Source organism: Amphiprion ocellaris, chromosome 10, assembly GCF_022539595.1.
Source record: "Amphiprion ocellaris isolate individual 3 ecotype Okinawa chromosome 10, ASM2253959v1, whole genome shotgun sequence".
Lineage (NCBI taxonomy): Eukaryota > Metazoa > Chordata > Actinopteri > Pomacentridae > Amphiprion > Amphiprion ocellaris.
This window is the reverse complement of record NC_072775.1, coordinates 8,891,889-8,911,492: the sequence shown is the minus strand read 5'-3', so window position 1 is coordinate 8,911,492 and position 19,604 is coordinate 8,891,889. Positions and strand designations below refer to the sequence as shown.

Genomic DNA, 19,604 nt, shown 5'->3' with positions numbered 1-19,604 from the left:
TCACAACGCGGACACGTATGACTGATAGTGTTGTGGACTGGACAAAAACACGCTAAGTCACTTTCATAATGCCCATCTGGCTGCACATTCGCTGTTTGACCCCGGTTACCCAGTTTGCCCTTATTAAACCCACGAGGTCACACACCTGTGCTGCAGCATGGTTTTGGTGGTTTGCCCGGTGCCAAGCAACCAAAGCCCTGAGAGAATTCAGGCCCATCTTAAAGCGGTTTGCTTTAAACTTGGACCACAGCTGGTGTGAAAAGGCCTCTTATCCTTTACTCTCAGCATGTAACGATGTGTTTGGTCCGTATAGCTGGATGGTCATGGTTCCGTTTCCTATTATGTTACAGTATTTGCGGTTTATTGTAAAACAACCGGTCTGAGGGCGTTTTAGTCCTCATGTGGTCAGGCTTTAGGTATTTCTTAACACTAAATCAGTATAAAAGCTCTATATATATCATTCAAAATAGGGGATTGCGTAAATGCCAGCCTTATGTACTTAAAACTGAATACAACATCCTCTTAATGCCTGATTTACTGCCTTCTTGGTTCACAGGAGGAGAACTTTGAGGACATGATTGACATGGCTGAATCTATGGAGACGCAGTACGGTCACTTGTTTGACCGAGTGATTGTTAACGGAGACATTGCCACAGCATTTCGGGCACTGAGGGCCGACCTCGAGAGGATCTACGAGGCAGAAATCCAGTGGGTTCCTGCAGACTGGACTTGCTCCTCGCCGGCAAACGCACGGAGAAGTTGCAGTCATTTGGCCGGCTGGATTTGAGCTGTGATCCCTTATTTGGGACAAAAAGAAGAAAATTAACAAAAAAAAACAAAACAAAACATTAACTGTTTGTGATATATAACATTAGAATTAACACCTTGAGCACTGAATTTCTGTCATATTTGAAATATTGTTCTATTCGTAAACAAGGTCAGTAATGACTAAAGTTTTCCATAGTGTTCCTTAGTGTGTGTCTAATTAGGCAGAATCCATCTCTTATTCTCTGTCGTTCCTTCTCTCCATCTGTCTCAGAGCCCATTTTTCTGTTGGCATTTGGCTGAAATAACTTCAGCTCACAGGACGAAGAGGAAAAAAAAAAAGGAAACTCTCCAGAGCTTGTGGCTGAGTGTAATCCTTCCCTGCCAAGTCGCAAACATCAGCATGTAATTATTCTGACAGCTGCTGCACTTCAATTAACTGTAATGTACACCAGAGAAATATTATTAGTAGCAGTCAGGGAGAAGTTTTGCCAACAACATGCTGTATGAAATAGGGACGCAAACACGATAACAATCATGCACCATAGATGAAGCAGAGTGAAAACCCCTTTAACATGCTATATTGTAGAATTCTGTATAGATCTGTAGATGTGCTAGTTCCATCCTACCTGACTTTTAAGGTTTGATTTTGTGTAGAATACAGCGTTTTTATGCTAAAACACATTGAGACAATTAAAAATAATTGGCCGAAACTCACCACTAGCGACACCCCATTAACAAATACTCATATTTGAGCATCACAGCTGCTGGTCGGCTCCGCTCTCCTCGTTCACACGTGGTGCTTAATCTAATTCTTTTTAATGGCTGCATTCCTCTACATTCATGGCGTTTCCTTCCTCTTTTTTTGGACGCTGTGCTCAATTGGGTGTGAAGCGGTGTTAATGTGTCTATCATGTCGTGTTTGGGGAGGAAGAGGGAGCAGCGTGATGTGGGGAGACGGTAATGGCTTTCAAGGGACGTGGGCCTTCGCAGACGTACAGCGAGAAGTTACGACCGCACATAAAAGCTTACTGTAAAAGCACAGTGAGCCCCGACACAGTGGATAAGGCGGCAACCAACCAGGTCTCAGGCATTTACTTCTTCAAGCTTATTGTCGGCGTCAGATGAGTGCACACGGAAGGTTGTAGCACGAGGAGATGCAGCGACTGGCGTGTCTGCGTGTCTTTGGGTGAACCGAACATACAAACACAGACTGTCAGGACAACAGTTGTGCCGGGCCTGGAGCTCGACCTCAGCCAAAGCGTGGCAGTATAATTTCATCACGCCGCTGAGAATCTGCAGGCACCCTCTGAGCTCATAACGATGCCATTAAAGACACCGGAGTGATCCAATGAAAACCCACCGTTTTTATGTTCGCTGCAGCTCCCACTTGAAACGTTACACAGAAGTATGATGTCAATTGGTCGCGGACAATTTGGCTCAATCGTGTAACTGTCTGTTTGAAGCATGTAAAAATAAATGCGACTGGTGTTAACATCTTTCAAACAACGTTAAAGGTATTTGGGGGTGAATAACACAAAACTAAACAAGAAGGGAAAAAGCTGTACATTTAAAGTCCCTCTACAGCTAATCTCATCTCTGTATTAAAGCTATATATTTAGAAGTTTTCCATGAAAAAAATCACTTCCTGCTTCAAAATGACTCTACACTTACCCTCCTTCAGAAGGTGTTTGTGTCTCCAGCACACCAGCTCACCAACAACCTACATTGCTACATGGAGTAAATAAGTACATGTTCGACCCAGACACTGATTCTAAAGAAGAATAATGATCAAGGAAACCCCATCACTGCAAGCTGTTTCTATTTTTTTTTTTTTGAGACCATCAGCCGTAATTTTCAGTTTCGAGTTTGAATTTCTTCACTGTCGCATTTACTGTTTATTAGGTCCATGCATGGTATGTCTTCCAGCAGATAAAAAAAAACTCCATCCAGACATGAAAAACTCACAAAAAATAGTTTGAGGGGGTCTTTAAGGAGTCATCAGCTACTTTTTGCTAATATTTGTCACATTATAGCCAGATTGTGCAGCTTTAAAAAAAAAAAAATTCATAAAACTCAACAAGTTGAATTCATACAAAATTAGAAATAAGTAAAATTCTCAAGAAATTTTACAAGTCCTAAGATTCACTCTCCTCTCTTTTGGTCTCCACCAACTCCTTTTTGGTCTTAATCAACTCCTGAAGGAAATATGTGGCTCTTTAGCTGCTAAATGCTCCACTATGTTCACCAGCCAGTTGTTAACTTCGTCAGTTTGCTGTTTGATGAGGGTAATCAGCATATTGGAACATGTTATTGTGATTTTTTTTTTTTTTTTTTTGCGAAAACCTGCTACCAAATTAGCAAAAATTATGGACTGTAAAACCAAAACAATCAGCTAAAAGACACAAATGCACAAGAGTTTCTTGATAGTTCTCTTTAGGTTTGTCTATAGACATAATTAGTCATTCAAAAGTTACTATTTCTCAGCAGCAGCAAGCATTTGGCAAGTTCAAACCAAGTGAATTACAGTCAATACATTATAAATAGTTCTAAAAAGGACACTTAAAAATCAATTTCTCCAGCACACGCTCAGTTAGGTGTTGGGTGCTTTGGCTAGGCCTGGAGTCTGTGAACCTGCGAGACACATACACACAGACACCAGTGCCAAACTATCCAAACAAGACGAGATATATGTCCTTCCACTGTGTTTTTTACAGCTCTCCTGGCTGCCGAATGTAGGTGTGTTCCCAGCTAATATCAACAGTGGAGCCGGTGAACATATCACAGAGGGACAGGAGTAAATGGTGTGTGATAGCATGTAGCATTCTCTGACCGCCGCTGTGGAATGTGACTGAGGAATTTACTGCACCTAACGGAGATGCTTCTGGTCCATGTGTTTTTCAGCTTTGAAACCATTGAAACTCAACCTCCCCGCTGATACTGCTGAATTATGAACATGGATGAGAGTTTTGGAATCCTTTAATGCGTTGAACAAGTGCTACTTGGATGTAATTTAGCCATAATTTTAAAAGTTGAAGCTGTAGCCAGAGAGACCGAAAACACATTTTATCACAAATGTTCTTAAAGTTTATTAAGTTATGATCGGGCATGGCGAAGTCATTACTGTATATCCAAACAGTCTTACATAAGAGTGTTTAGATGTCAAGAGGAAAAACATACGAGGATGACAGCTAAAGTCAAGCCATCTCTGAATGTTGGGCTCAGAGCCTGCATGTTGTCATCTACTTACACTAATGACGATGCTAAACTTCTGTCAGACTTAGTTTTCATTATTGTTCACAGTCCTAGTTACTCCAAAATGAAGACAAACACTGACAAATAAGTGCATTATGGCTGGATTATCCCTGGTCACACGGCAGAAAGCGTAAAAGCTGCAGAACTCTGCCTCTGAAATGCACATTTAGACTCAGAGATATGTGAATCCCCAGTGCAGCGCAATCTGAGGATTAAACAGGCAAAGATTAATGTCATTTCACTGTGTTGCCTCCATGATGGGCCAATTTGTACTGAAATCCATTTGAAAACAGCAGGGTTCACCGCCTAACACGAGGCACAGTTTGGCGGTTTTGATGGTTATTATCAACCGTGTAATTACACCCATAAATTTCCAGAATCCTCCTGGTAAAACATGTATTATTATTTGCTGACACGATTTTTAGTGAAACCGCAAGATCCACGAGAAGCGTGTGCCTCATGTAGAAAATATGAGAGCATGCTGAACTGCTTAACACAGACTGCAGTCACTCCACACAAAATCTCACTTGTAAATCTAATGACCACATTTGCTGATATTCATTCATGTGCAATATTTTTCATATCATGGGCTGCTGCTGCTGCTGCTCCTCTGCAAGCTTTTCCTCGCAGAGCTCCTCAGAGAAGTGATTGGACGGCGGGACGGCCAATAGGCGGCAGAGCAGCAGGTTATTTGAACTCTCCTCACACAGCTCAGCTAAAGCAGACAACATCATCTGACTTTTCAAACATTATTCCCTCATAAGAGTCTGTCATCATCTGTTCCTGAGGTCATCAAAGGAAGAACAACGGACACTTTTTAACCCTTTTTTTAGCCCGTCAAGAATGGGAATCTACCGTTTCTGCGTACATCTGGGAGTCTACTGATGCACCTGTTGATTGAGGAAAACTCTGAAGAATGAACGAAGTTGCTGTGATGAAGTCTGATACTGTGCTTCATTTGGACGACAGCAGGAGAGCAGAGGAGAGGAACAGACTGAACTGTGGAGACTTTCCTCAGACGAGTTTAACAGACGGACAGAGCACAGATCTGCTGCGATGCCAAGAGACCACTGAAGGCAGCTCTGCCATAAAGTACAGAAGATATGGGTAGGACTTTTTGTCTGTGTAGCATGTGTGTGATAGCAAAAGTAAATCAGGTTAATGTTGTACCATAACTCAGTTTTTCAAAACTATATAGAATCTTAGACAGTGTTTGACATCATGACTGCATTATTCTTTCAGATGTAGGAAATACGAGTAAGATTCACCTCAATAAATCAGTTGCATGACTATCAATCGCTTGTGTGGCCACAGCATTCCTTGAATCGACTGAACTTCTTGTAGACAGATGTGGTGAATCTATTAGCTCTGACTCCTCCAGGTCTCGTCTGAGTGGAGTCAAAGTTCGCCACAAGAGACAGGTGCTGCAGGATATGGCTCGGCCACTGAAACATTGGCTGTACAAACACCGAGACAACCCCTACCCCACCAAGACCGAGAAGGTCCTGCTGGCTCTGGGCTCACATATGACACTAGTACAGGTGAGATGGGCTCAGTGATGGAAGAGGGAAGGAAAGGCTACTTTGAAGATGTATTTATGTTGGATTTTCTGAGCAAGTGCTGTCCTAAAAAAAACTTGTGCAGGTTTCCAACTGGTTTGCAAACGCTCGCCGAAGACTGAAGAACACAGTGAGGCAACCAGACCTGAGCTGGGCCCTGAGGATCAAACTGTACAATAAATACATCCAGGGAAACGCCGAGAGGCTGAGCGTGTGCAGTGATGACACCGACTCAGACGGTAAGGGGCCTTTCTATGCGTTTGTATGAATAATGTCAGAATGAAATAAGTCAACAGTTGTGTTTCCTTTGCTGCAGATGAAGAATGTCCCTCGCGGACTCCTATCAGCCAGTCAAACTTTGGCAGGTCGTCTTCCCACAAGAACGTTCTCCAGAAACAGGGCAGCGTCCTCGCCATGGCCGACTCCGCCAACAGTGACGACAGCACGTCACCTCCGTCCAAATACAAGAGCAGCTTGCTGAACCGTTATCTGAACGACACCCTGCGACACATGATGGCGACGAAGGCCGAAGACGTCGCCTCGGCCCGAAAGAGGAGGAGCCACTCCGAGTCTTTCAGCTCCAACGACTGCGATCGAGATGTCGTCTCTCCAGCGTCGTCCTATGAAACAGAGGCCAACTTTGTCTACCACATGGGTGAGAGATATTCAGCTTTATGTCCTACTAAAGCAATAAAATGAGTTGTCTTCTTTTACTGGATCTCATTATGTGTGAATAGGGAATCAGGGAAGACATAACAATACAAACATAATATTATACAGTCACATTATGGCAACCCAGCTTCATAAAGTCCCGACAAGTTAAGCCATCAAATACATCACAGAAGGTAAACAACGAGAAATGAGGGCAGCCCCCGTCCTCAGAAACCATTAAAGCATCTTCCTTGTTAATCGTAGATTTATGCTGGTTGTGAGGTAAAATGGCATTTTGACTGCCCCGCTTCCCCTCGGTTCATTTTTAACACACCACAGTGTACAGTAAAGTAAGAACAGAACGAACAGAAACTTCCACATGGCTCCTCGGAGCTCCCTGACATTAATAAATCTCTGGCATTCCTCTGAAAGTCAGAAGCTCGGCGAGATTCAATTATAAAGTTTCAGCGAAACTGGGAGGGAGTTTGACACCTGGGTGCCCTTTCAGGTCTATAGGGAGCGCAGCACATTGACAAGCCTCAAATCCGCTAAGGCACGGGAGCCAAAGCCTCTACAAACATTACTAATAAAGACTCATGCAGACGCTGAAATCCCTCATTTTAAAATTGGATGGAGCTCGCGCTGGCTGCCACTGCACACCGCAAATATCATTTCCATATACTAGAATGTGCCATTTGTTCCGCTTCAGCTTCTTGCCATGGTGGAAATGTCCAGTCCAGTCTCAAGGACAATTACAGAATGTCTGAGACTTTATTCTTCCCAGGGTGAGAAGTGGAAACCTCAGCCAGTTGTAGAAATGGAGCAGTCTGTCAGTAAAACACCGAAGACGTCTCTCAGAGCGACTGTCGGAGCTGCCACTCATGTGTGAGACAAGGCAGAGCGAAATCGCTAATATTCATTTGGCTTTTCCCATCAGCGTTTGAAGGGTGCAGCTCTGCTCCCTCACCTCATGTGTGCTTTGGCAGCCTGCATCTCCCAAGTGTTACTTTCCTACTCAAGATCCATCTTAATTTACATTACATTATAGGAACTGTGAAAAGATTTTTGAAAGCGGTTCTACTCTTTAGCACTTCTCTTAAGTTTCACTCTAAAATTAAACAAGACGTGCTTTAAGTTCCTGTTTTATTATTTTAAAATTAGTTTCCTGGCAAACAAGCAAGGCTAGGTCCCATGTGAAGACGTTATTTAATGGATATTTTTATAGGCTGTGGCCAGGCTTAATCTGAATTCGGGAAACTTAGTTGGTTAAGCAAATAATTGAAGGATAATTCATAGTCTAAGTACAGCCCATATGAAGTTTATTGACTTGTTTAACTATTAAACACACATTTAATCAACTTTAGTATGAATTAAATAATGTTGATACAAAGGTTCTCAGTTATATCTTTCATTTTAAAGAAATAGTGTGATCAAAACATGAAGCTAGCAATAGCAGCCTGTTAGCTTAGCCAGCCTCAGTTTCTGCAAAGTAAGAGAATTCACCTGCCAGTGCCACTAAAGTTTAATAGCTAGCATTTTATATCCCATTTATTTAATCTGAACAATAACTTCAGTGAAAAAACAGAAAGTTGTGGGAGTTTTTGTACATTTTTTAAAATGCTTTTAATGCACTATGCTAGGTACGTCTTGCCATAGCTGCCTTTTACACTTTATTTTTAAGCTATAATCTTTTTCCACACACAAAACAAGCAAAACAAAACAATTCCTTAAAAAAAAATAATTAAAATGTAAAGTTCCACTACTGTCACAGGTACAGACTATACATGAAAGAACCAAGTTTGACATTTCTAGAAACCAGATGTGACAGGTCATGGCTGAATCCGACCGAGAAAATTACGTACGAACCTATAATACCGACACTTTCTGACCATTTTCTTACAAGCTATGTTTTTAGAATAGAAGAATATATTAGAATATATTTTTATATGCGTTTTAAAAGATTCTGTCTGCGCATTTGAGGTGATTCTTAATTAAAAAATGTGTTAATGGGTCTAACTCAAATATTTAACTCATCGTTTCCACATCTTTCGTTGTCTTCAAGCTCTGATAACATGAAACATTCCCACTGAAAGCTATTTATTATCATTGTTATTATTTTACCATTTTTCTCTTTGTTTTTAAATGATTTTTCTCTGGCTTTGGTGCTTAGTTTATTACAGCTACGTGTAACATGTTGTATGTCGCCACCTTCTGACAACACCACGCAACCAGGTTTATTTAATCCATAGCAGTTATTGAAACAAACCTAATGTGTGTTTTCTTTTTCTAGCTCTTTTTTCTGATATTTTAAAAGTTCACTTGTAATCTAACTTGACAGTTATGTGGAAATATTGCTAATTACTTCATTACAATCAGTTTTCTTTATGCAACCAGAGGAGTCGCCCCCTGCTGGCTGTTACAAAGAATACAGGTTTAGGTCACTGGTGAATTGGCTTCACTTTTCAGAACCAGAGGCCACGTCCATCTTTTATATACAGTCTATTGATGACCCAATTCCTAGCTAGGAGCAGTAAATTACTTTTACTTTTTGTTTTTAATGTGTGGTTTTTATTTCATGCAAAAACACAGCTGTTTTTAGTTTAATCCATGAAAAAATTCAAGCGTAAAAACGACTAATGTGACAGAAAGAGTCCAAACAATCCAGGCAAACCTGTTCCTCTCTATTTCTACTTCAGTTTGTGCTGAGCTAACAGGCTTCTGGATACAGCATCATATTTACTGTACAAACATCAGAATGGTGTCAATTTTCTTATCTAACTCTATTTCCCAAAATGATAACCCAACCATTCAGACATGCCATAAACCCACTTTCTTGACATCATATTAATTATGGTGTTTTGGGGGGTTTAATGAAGTCATCAAACACTACGTGGACAGCACTGTTGAAATGTTTGTGCAAACTTTTAATATATCCCTGCTGGTCATATTAAGGGTGTTTGCAACCCAGTATGACTCCTCTGTGGAGGTGAGGTGGAAAGTCAAGCTGCCAGATTCATGACAGGCGCTAAGGCCATTAACACGTTTATACTCCACCCAGGAGACGACTAAAACAGTCACTAAACTTACAGTAATTTATTAAGTGATGCCACTACACAGTGTCTTACAAGGACACCTAAAAATCAGACTAATTTGTCCAGGCAGTAAAAATCTAATGGAGGAGAATGTATTAGTGATGCACTGTACAGGAAGGTTTAGATTATATAATGTGGAACTCAAATCAAGTTCAGTATTTCCCTCAAAGAGGCTGGAGAGCCATAAATGTGACTAGAACTGTGTTTTATTGGACGTGGAGTGGTGAAAAATATATGTGGACAAACGCCTCACTGCGTTTCCCACCATTTTTGTTTCAAATGTAAACATGCAGAGAGGCTTGTGAAGACATCCAGGTATCTGCATTGAGGAAAAAATGGTGTCCCAGTGTGAATCCCAGTGACACACCTATGAGACTGACTCAGATCATGAGGGGATTTAAACTGAGAGAGCACTGAAGATTTCAGTCAGCTCATGTAGACGTTATTTCATTGTAAAAGAGTTATATGAGGAAAGACTTGAGACTGATTACACTCCCTCATGGATGTGTACACACCTCTGATGTGTAGTTGTTGGTATTATCCTACTTTAATAGTCTGTAGGATCCAGTTGGAGAGCTCCATTTTTTACATGCACAATTTGTAGTTTCTACAAATCCGGATCGACACAACCTAACAAACAACTTACAGAGACGACCTCCAGCCAAGTTGTACTGCTATGGCTTTTTTACTACTTTTTTTAGTCTGCGGGCCTCTGCTCCATTCTGTCCATTCATGGACAGTAGGTTGTATTCCATAATTAAACATTACTCCCGACTACATGCACAATTATCCTTCTAGCATAATTATATGCAGACACTAATTTTGGGCTGAACGTGGACATCCATGGAGGGGTGAAATTCAGGAAGAACTTTTACATCATACCAACTCTAAAGACCTTCGGTCTCTCACAGCAACCAAAGACTCACGGATCCAAGTGTAGCATTGGTCTTACACTACTTTTTAGTCTACTTAGAGGGTTCTGTTCCACACATGCACAGTAGTACTACTGCTAAGCATGTGTATGACAACCCTTACAGTGTAGTCACCACCCTAATTTTAAGCTGCATGCAGACATCCATGAAATTGTCTGCACGGAATTTCGTCATGTAGGGACAAAGACAGAGTCTAAGCTTCATTCAAATTCAACTAAACATTTTTTTTTGCAAGTTAACTGTTTTTGGCATCTTTATGACCATAAAACTCAGAGTTGTTGTTTTTACACTTTGGGGGTTATTAGCAAAACAAAACATGAGCTTTTATAGATGGATTTTATTACTTTAGAACAGACAGGTTGGCTGTTGGCACTCTTTCCAGATTTTATGCTAAGCTAAGCTAACCGCTGACTTGCTTGGTGTTCATTATTGCTGCTCAGAAATGTGAATGTTGTTGTTCTCTCATCTAACTCTCGGCAGCAAAGTAATTAAGCATGTTTCTCAGAAAGTGCAACTATTCCAGATTTTGAAATTATTCGTAAGCTACAGTATAAAATTACAAGTATATTGTGCAAAAATGCCCCGAGCAGCTTCATATTACTGCTTGTAAAGTTTTGTTGTTACTGACCCCCGCTGCAAATTTGAGACTCACCAGAAGTAAAACAATGTTTTTTCTTGGTAATAAATACAACAAAGGTGCAGAACTACTTTCTTGGCAAGACGTGTTACAGCTAAAGAGAGAAATACTGAGAGGCGTTCAGTAGCAAAGAAAGCATAAAACAGCAAAAATGATTTACTATCAACAAGTAGTTGCTTTTGGCTCTAGCCTGCATAACAAAAAATCCAAGTCGGGGATGTTTTGGGCTGTTAGCAGTGAAAGACTGTGTTTCACAGTGGGCCTCTAATTTCCCTGACTATTGCTCTCTGAAGAAAAAATGGTTTTGACCAACTTCTATCTGCTCCAGTGAATAACGGCAATATTCCAACACTGAAATGGAAAATATGTTCTACATATAATGCACGCTTATGCACAGACCACAAACAGAAATTGTGCAAGTAATATAATATGACCCCAAAGTCTTTTTTTTTTCTATCCTGCTCCTGAAATACCCAGATTGTTTTGTTTGTTAGGTCATTGTGAGAAAGACCTTTCCATCTTCCTCAGATACAGCACACTGAAGTTTGATTTACCCGTCAGGACTATAATATACAGAATCATTTTACAGGTGCTAGCAGAGCTTTGGAAGCCTGAACCACAGCAGTTGTCCTCTTGACAAAATGCAAAAAAAATAGAAGTGAAACGCTGCTTGTGTTTGTTTTGGTCACAGTAACTGAAAACAGGCAGACTAATGCACCTCACAGACGCACCGGACAAACTGGATCCAACTATGTACTCATGTTTAGAAAAGCACACGCTAAACCCACACATATGCACAGTCATCCAGACATAACTGCTCACACACGTGCTGCAAATTAAAAACACGTATACATGAACATTATTTATCACGATGACAGAGACTAATCCAGACACTGATTGTCCGCTATCACGTAAAGCTGATTCATGCCGCGTTTTGGTGAGCTTTTTTCTTCTCTTTTTGCAGACGCGGTGGACTATGCTTCAACCAAATGTGACAGGTAATAAGTGTAGTTACTCATTCTTCAATCCTCAGTCAAATCAGTTGTTTGCACTTGGCAGCTGTTGTTGAAATTGAACCCCCACCTCTAATTCGTCCATATTATTCTGGCTTTTTATCAGAACGAGGTGGCTTTTTGCGGGTTAATTTAGGTCAGACATTCAATGACCCACTTCTCATGTAGTGGTTTTTGTTTAATATATCTTGACCAGGGACCAGCAGCGGGACCGAGGCCCGCAGAGACGAGGCGACCAGAGCTGGAGGGAGATCCACGCCGCCGTGGCTCTGACCAGCTTGGCTCAGGGGCAGAGCGGCTCCTCGGGGCCCAACGGCGCCACGGTGCTGCAGAGCTGCAGCCGGGAGCCCTTCTCCGTCCGCAGGACCGCGATCACAGACAGGATGTGTGTCACGGGACCCTCGTCGGGCCTACGGCAGAGCTGCGCCACGAGGCCCACCCTCACGAGCCGCATCATCCAGAAATCCTCTCACATCTCTGAGGTCCAGACTGTCAAAGTCGCCCTGGCAAACAGTGTGTAGGCTTCAAACACACCACCAGACGCCGAAGTGCCTTGCAAATATATGTACAGCCTCTGAGTCCCACGATTTTTTTTTTTTTAAATTTCTGACAAGCCTTTTTAATCATTTTTCCACTGTAAATAGAAAAACTAACCTAATGCAGTTTTGTCCACTGTTTTTGCTCTGTTCTTAATGTCTTCCTATTGCTCCCTGTTGCAGTAAGTTATATTAACTTCCAGGAGACTGGATCATCATCCAATGCTAAAGTTTGACAGCAGCTATTTGAATAAACCCAATGTGAAACCTTCTGGCTCGTCGTCCGCCTAAAATCATTGGCTTTGCAGCGGCCGAGACTGCATAGTTATGTTTTAGCGAACTGTATTTAGTGGTAGTTTTCATGTGTGCAGACGTAGGTCATACAGTTTCATTATAAGCTTTCAGATTGCATTTTAAAATGTTGTAATGTGGGAAGAACGGTGGCATACTGAACCGAGCGGACTGACGGTTACTCAGAGATCATCCAGCTAAAGCATTTACAGTAACAACACGGGCACAGTTGAATATTTGTTGAATCAGCAGCAAGAAGATAGATAGATAGATAGATAGATAGATAGATAGATAGATAGATAGATAGATAGATAGATAGATAGATAGATAGATAGATAGATAGATAGATAGATAGATAGATAGATAGATAGATAGATAGATAGATAGATAGATGGTAAATTATTAATTTGGAAGGGAAATTGCAGTGTTGCAGCAGAAATTTCCATCTCACAAAACACACAAAAATCCAATTTTTAAAATATATATTCGATATAATATATAAAAAGTAAAGCATTTAGTCATTAAACAGAACTGTATTTCCCCATTAACTAACTTATGGGTCTCAACTCATATAAATGTGTATAAATTATCCTTATTTTCCACTCATTTATTTTTAGCACACTTTTTTGTGCTGTTTCGGTTACTATAATGTTGCCGTGCACAGAATCCACAAAACTGGACCAAAAACTGACTTCCCGTCTGTACACAAGTGCATTTACTTGTGTTGGCCACTAAGGGGGCGTAGTTTTTATAATATACAGACATCAACCGATGGAAATGAGGCTTTAGATCACTCAGGAACATACACAGAAAATCATACCTACAAAATAATGGCCATTTAAATGATTACTCTGGAGAACAACTGTAGGTGGCGCCACGGAGGGCTCATCCATTTTCATTTCCAGACAGTGTGTATATTCTCTGCAGCAGTTTTAATAAAAAATGTGGCTCTGCATCATACACAAGAGACACTGATTCCCCCCCATTCCTAGTTAATATGCAATGAATTTTGCTGCCGCGTCTCCATGCAAAAGAGTATCTATGGATATATGCAGAGTGGAGACCAACACTGAGCAAAAAATTAACTAAAAAAAAAAAAGAGACTCCAAGTGAAAGTAAACTTTTTGCCGTCTACTACTAGCTAACATGTTCCAATATCCAATTTAAGTGCAACTTTGTGTTTAGAGTCTTTCCACTGCTTCAAAGTGGCTCAAATATCAGCTAAAAAGTGTCACTAAGTTCCAGATGAACTCGTCAACATGCAGCCATGGAATAAAAAGGTAACTGTCTCTTAAGAGATGTGATTTTTGTCTGAAGAACAAAATCTCGTTACAAATACTTTTGTTAAGTTGAAGGCCAAACAAGATCGCTGCAATTTTCTGACCTGAAACATTAGGTCAAATACTGGAAATACAGAGGACATGTTAAGCTTCAGGAGAATTTCTAGTTTCTATACCTAAAGACTGACTTCTCCTCCATCTGGTGACGCCAAACTGAAGCTTGTCGCCGCATACCAGAACTTTCTTACACAACACGGTTAATGGGGTTTTTCCACGTGTCCGTTTTGGTCTGCTTTCTGACATTTTGCACAAAGAATGTTTTTCAGTCTCGCATGTACAACGGACGAGTCATCAACAAAGGATTATGGAAAGAGCGCCTCACTTCTGTTTCCACTGTTAACCTGCTTTTGATTAAGTGGGATTCTACACAACACGGAAACTTAACGGCGGCTCTCAAATGGCAATTAAACAACAGTTAAGACTCCAGTGACGGCATCTTGAGGTTGTCATTTATTTCAGTTTGAAACAATTCAAACGTTAATTGACCATAACTCTTGCAAGCGTCTTTCAGGATTAAGGCAGATGTTGATTTAACATATTGCTGTATATGACTAAAACAGATTCACAGCAAAAGCGACAGGGAAAAAAGCACAAGGAAAAGCAGCGGGAAAAGGTTAAATAAGAAACAATACATCAAATCATTAATATACTGGAGATAGTAAGGAACAGAGCTTCTGGGAATGTTCTCATACTATGCATGAGAAATGCCTTTAATAAGTCACTGAAACATAAAATGGACTACACCAGACAGAAACTACAAAAAAATGGGAAAAAATATGGATAACAAGGTCAAAGTTGAGGCTATTTACTTGCCATTTTTAAAAGAGCAGTGAGTAAAATGGAAACTTTATTGCAAGAGCTCCTGATACTGTAAACCTTATAGCTCTGGAAGTGATGGTCTGGATCACACATGCAAAGACGAGGACTGGTCTGGTTGCAAAGAAAAACAACCCTACAATACAAGGATCTTCACCATTTTCTGAGCTAAGAAGAATAAAGACGGGATGTCAGTACATTTGAAAGCATCTATACATTCTGAAGCACAGAATTGAATGGAAATCAAACAAACAGGTCTAGTGTTGACCGTGGAGATAAACTGGTGTCAGTAACTGGGGTCTTTGGGAGTTTTCACAGTGTTCTGGCTAGATGGTAAATGGAGGTCACACATTCCACATCAAGTCACTTCTGCCCCCATCCTCAATCCAAACTGTGTAGTGTGCATTTAATAAAGCTTCCTATTATGTGTATAGTCAAACACTTTGTACTTTGCAGAAAGCATAAGAAGCATAAGAAGGCTTTTTCCTGTGAGAAAAGGATTGAGGAGACCTTCAGTTTTGATTAGAATTAATTATTCTGAATACAATTTGACAGGCTGTAGCCGACAAATTGGTTTGTGTTATAGGCACTATGCTAGTAACCTGATGTCTTAATGTGCAACTGGATCACCGTTGCCAATAAGATAAATTTAAACCAGACATATGCTCACATACTTGGCATGGTTAAGTTAATTTAAAATACTAGACGTCCTCAGACGAGAGGCTACTTCTGCCTGATTCTTTCATTCATGTTTTGAACAGAAAGTTGTGACACAATACAGCTGATGGTTGAAAAAGAAGTGTGCAAACAGCAATGTTTTTTTTCACCGACAAAACTATTCCGACGATTTACTTTTTCGTTAAAAAAAGTATTCATCCACTTCCACCTGTCACTCTCTTTCTCTCTCATCCTTTCTGTTTCTGGTCCGTAGTCATTCCTATCAGGTTGGTGCTTTTTTTTGTTTGTACAGTCCAGTTTCAGGGTATGGAGCAGTATCCTCCACATGCCCCAGCCCTGGCCTGATCCTGATCCCCCAGACGGACCTTCTGACCCTGGGTTTCACTCTCCCAAAGCCCTGGAGTCTGGAGGATTTTCTCCACGAGCTCCTCAAAGGCACACTGGACGCCGTCTTTGGTTTTTGCACTGGCCTCTGTACAAAGAGGATTTACGGGATCAGTTTTTAAAAAAAAAAAAGGGTTAACCACTTTCCAAAAAAACAAAAAAAAAACAAAACAAAGCTTACATCAGCTTTTAAATCCAAAGCAAAGCCTAACATCTGTCTTTTTACAGTACTGCGACACTACTGATAAAGGTTTTTAAACCGTCTGTGTGTTGACAAACATGACATAAAGTATGAAATGACTTCATTTGAGAAGCAGTGGGAATAAGACATCCTCACAGCAGATTAAAGCTACAACATCTTCTTGCCCAGCCCTTTCCAAAACCCCTTAATTTAGCCTTTCTAAAATGGAAACTCCGCAGAAACGTTAACCCAATTTCCCAGAGAGGGCCAGATTGGAGATGAGAATCAGGAACACGTGTGGACATGGATTCGATAAATGAAAGCCCGCTAGATGTTAATCAAAATGCAGTTCTTCTGGAGTGGCCGCATCTTTCAGCGCAGCGTTGACAGCGCAGACTCAGAAATGCCAGAGCAGTATAAACAACACAACTAATCGAAACTATATGCATGACTTACTCAATGATGTCTTGACTTGTTCCAACGGCGCAATTACAGTTCTGACTTTTAAGTATGGCGCAATAAGTTTTAATGGCTTTAAGTTACATTTTATGGCTCTATTACTTTAAATGACCATGACTGACCACGTCTGATTCCACACTAACACGGGTACTTACCAATAAAAAGCATAGAGTGTTTTCTAGCAAACTTCAACCCCTCATTTCTGTCCACTTCATGGTCGTCCTGAAAAACAAATAAATGTCCCATGTAATTAGGTCTATGTGGAATAGATGTGGTAAAAAATTAAGTGTTTAAACATCATGAATGTGCTGCCCGAGTGCAGTAAAATGCACAGCAACAACCCATGGCTGCTAATCACGTTTACATTTTCACTAATCACATGTGAGAAGTTTTGGTGGCAGAGATTTTTCTTTTAAAAAATACTAATAATGTAGAAAATACTGTATTCATAAAGCCAGAGTTCACACTGAAACGTGAACGGCATATGCTGCGCATTAGTGCCAGCAAAAAAAAAGGTCTGCAAAAGGGAATTCTGCAGTGACTCACCTTATCAATTTTGTTCCCAACCAGCATTTTTACAATGTCGTTGCGTGTTGTGTAGGTTTCCAGTTCGTTCAGCCAGTTTTCGAGCTTTGTAAATGTGTCACGCTTTGTGACATCATATACTGAAAAAAAAAGAGTTACATAAGATCAATATATAATGTTGGTATAATAACATTTTCCAAACATTAATAGAAATACAATTGCTGTTATGTGGCTTTTTAGCACAGGTCTCTCTGTAGAATGATCTCCGTGAGTCAAACATCACATTAAACTTCAATGTAACTACAGGCAAAGCAGTGGCTGATGATAAAAGGAAAATTCAAGGCCATGAATGCAGACAAAACAATACAAAATCTGAGACATGATTCTTTGATTTGATTTTCTAGATTTGTAACTGTTTACCAAGTATGACTCCTTGTGCACCGCGGTAGTAGCTGGGTGTCAGGGTGCGAAACCGTTCCTGTCCAGCTGTATCCTACAAAAGCAAAGACAGTAAAAAAGATTCCATGATATCAAACTTTTTTAAGACCTGCAGACACAGTAGCCAAGTCCCAGTATTCATCCTCAGAGACTCTGACTCTACCATGTGCTCCAAATCAGTTTGCACGGACTGTCAAACCGTGAACTGCTCTGAAGGATCCTGACAGACTTTTGGGACTTGGAGGGTTTATGCAACTCTAAAGACTTTTTATTAAAAATTAGTTGTAGTCAAGTTACACTAAACAGTTATTTTATCCAAAACAAGGAATGCTCAGTTTCATGCAGAATTACTGCTACATTAACCTCATCCCACTAAACATATGACTTCATGAAGTACTGTCTTATTAGTCACAGACTATTTGGAGCCCTTGCGACCTCGTTGAGAGCACAGCTAATTAATAAAACCTTTAAAACTCTGGTGTTCAAGGTTTAGTTTATGGACTTGTTCATGGTGTGATTTCACTGGACACTGAGTCTGGGGCCACTCTGTCAGGAAAAGCTGTTTTAGCATATTTTTCAGGAACGCCCGCAATTCTGTCTGTGCAATGTCCCCATCTTGTGGAGAAACCGTGTACTTCACATGTTTTTCCTAAAAGATAAACAAGCAGACAGAGGCATAAAGACGTGTCTTACCCATATGGCGAGCTTTGCTTTGTTCCCATCTATAGCCAGAGTCTTTACTTTGAAGTCAACACCTGATCAGTCAGGAGAAACAAAAACAACAAACAGCTTTAGATGATCAGTGGTAAATTAAGAGCGGTTTCCGTAAGTGTGTGTATGTTAGAGCTGCAACCTATTATTATTTACTGATGAGACAGTGGTGAATCCTGTCTATCAGACTTTCCCAAAACCCAAGATAACCTCCCATAAATGCCTTGCTTTGTTTACAAATCCAAAATATTCACTTAAATACCGTCACAGAGGAGGAAAGAACCCAGAAAATATTCATAATCATGAAGCTGGAATCAGAAAATGTAGACTTTTATCCTTTAAAAATGACTCAAACCTATTCATCAATTACCAAAATAGTAAGCAATCAAATTAGTGGTTGCCAACTAATAGATTAATTGTTGCAGCCCCAGGTAATATGTGTGTGTTTGTGTGTGTGAAACCTATTGTGGCTGACTGCTCTGGATCAAAAGTGTCCTCCGTGAACCTCAGGAGGAGACTGGAAATAAAGATAACATGGAAATGAGCTGAACATACAGTACAATAGGCTATTGTGAGCTGACTACAAGCTGTAGCAACCTGTCTTCTGAGGAGGATCAGAGAATCACAAGAGTACAGTTTTGTTATTGTTCGTTACTGTGAAGGCTCAGTGTCATAACTTTAAGTTACAGCAAGAAAAACACCAGTAAAAAGTTTTCCAACTGCGTGTTTAAGGCTGTCGTCACTAAGTCTCCAAAAAATGTCAGCTGGAAGAGACGAGCAACAACATTCCCAGCTAGCTGCTGCAGCTGCCGAGCAGAGAAGACTGAACTTACATAACAAGAAAAATGTCAACATTCACAACAGGCTAGCTAGCGAGCTCGCTACAAACACACACAAACCTGGACTTTCCGACTCCGCTTTCGCCAATTATCAACAGTTTCAGAGTCGTCAGCACGTCTTCGTCCATATTCCTTCGGGAGTTACTTTGACCTGCACTCGGAGACGCTTTTACTTATAAATATTTCAGTTGTTTCAGAGCAGCAGCAGCTATCGGCTCCGGTGACTACCTGCTCATCAGCTTCCGCACAGTCTGCGACGTCACGAACTCTCGCGAGATTTGAAAGTATAGCCAGGAAATCAAAATATTGCATTATGTCTGTGTTTAATGCTTGCATTCATTTATTTATTTCTTTTTACTTTTGTGCTTTGGATACAAGTTATTTTTAAAAATAAAATTTAATAAAATGGTTAATGCACAAAATGGAATACTATGAGGAGTGATACTAATAATAATCTTCTTCTAATAATAATAATAATAACTTTATTTATATTGGACCTTTA

At 40.4% G+C, this 19,604-nt stretch overlaps 3 protein-coding genes across 3 annotated transcripts in view; 2 read left to right on the top strand and 1 right to left on the bottom strand.

Annotated features, from left to right (window-relative positions):
• LOC111588096 (MAGUK p55 subfamily member 7-like) overlaps positions 1-1,119 on the top strand; it is a 29,664-nt gene extending 28,545 nt beyond the window's left edge. The window contains exon 18 of the mRNA XM_055014600.1: positions 557-1,119. Coding sequence (XP_054870575.1) covers positions 557-787 — 231 coding nt within the window. The 3' untranslated portion in view covers positions 788-1,119. The remainder of the gene's footprint in view (positions 1-556) is intronic.
• A 3,560-nt stretch (positions 1,120-4,679) lies between these two features.
• LOC111588104 (homeobox protein Mohawk-like) lies at positions 4,680-12,712 on the top strand. The gene is made up of 6 exons (XM_023298256.3): positions 4,680-5,127; positions 5,402-5,561; positions 5,665-5,818; positions 5,896-6,234; positions 11,856-11,889; positions 12,101-12,712. Exons 1-6 carry the CDS (start codon positions 4,937-4,939, stop codon positions 12,423-12,425), a joined length of 1,203 nt encoding a protein of 400 aa, XP_023154024.2. The 5' UTR covers positions 4,680-4,936; the 3' UTR covers positions 12,426-12,712.
• A 1,796-nt stretch (positions 12,713-14,508) lies between these two features.
• Positions 14,509-19,354, bottom strand: LOC111588105 (ras-related protein Rab-18-B). Its single transcript, XM_023298257.3, has 7 exons — positions 19,163-19,354; positions 18,725-18,780; positions 18,246-18,307; positions 17,535-17,607; positions 17,136-17,254; positions 16,745-16,811; positions 14,509-16,037 (listed from the first exon to the last, which is right to left on the bottom strand). Exons 1-7 carry the CDS (start codon positions 19,228-19,230, stop codon positions 15,865-15,867), a joined length of 618 nt encoding a protein of 205 aa, XP_023154025.1. The 5' UTR covers positions 19,231-19,354; the 3' UTR covers positions 14,509-15,864.
• Positions 19,355-19,604: the final 250 nt, after the last annotated feature.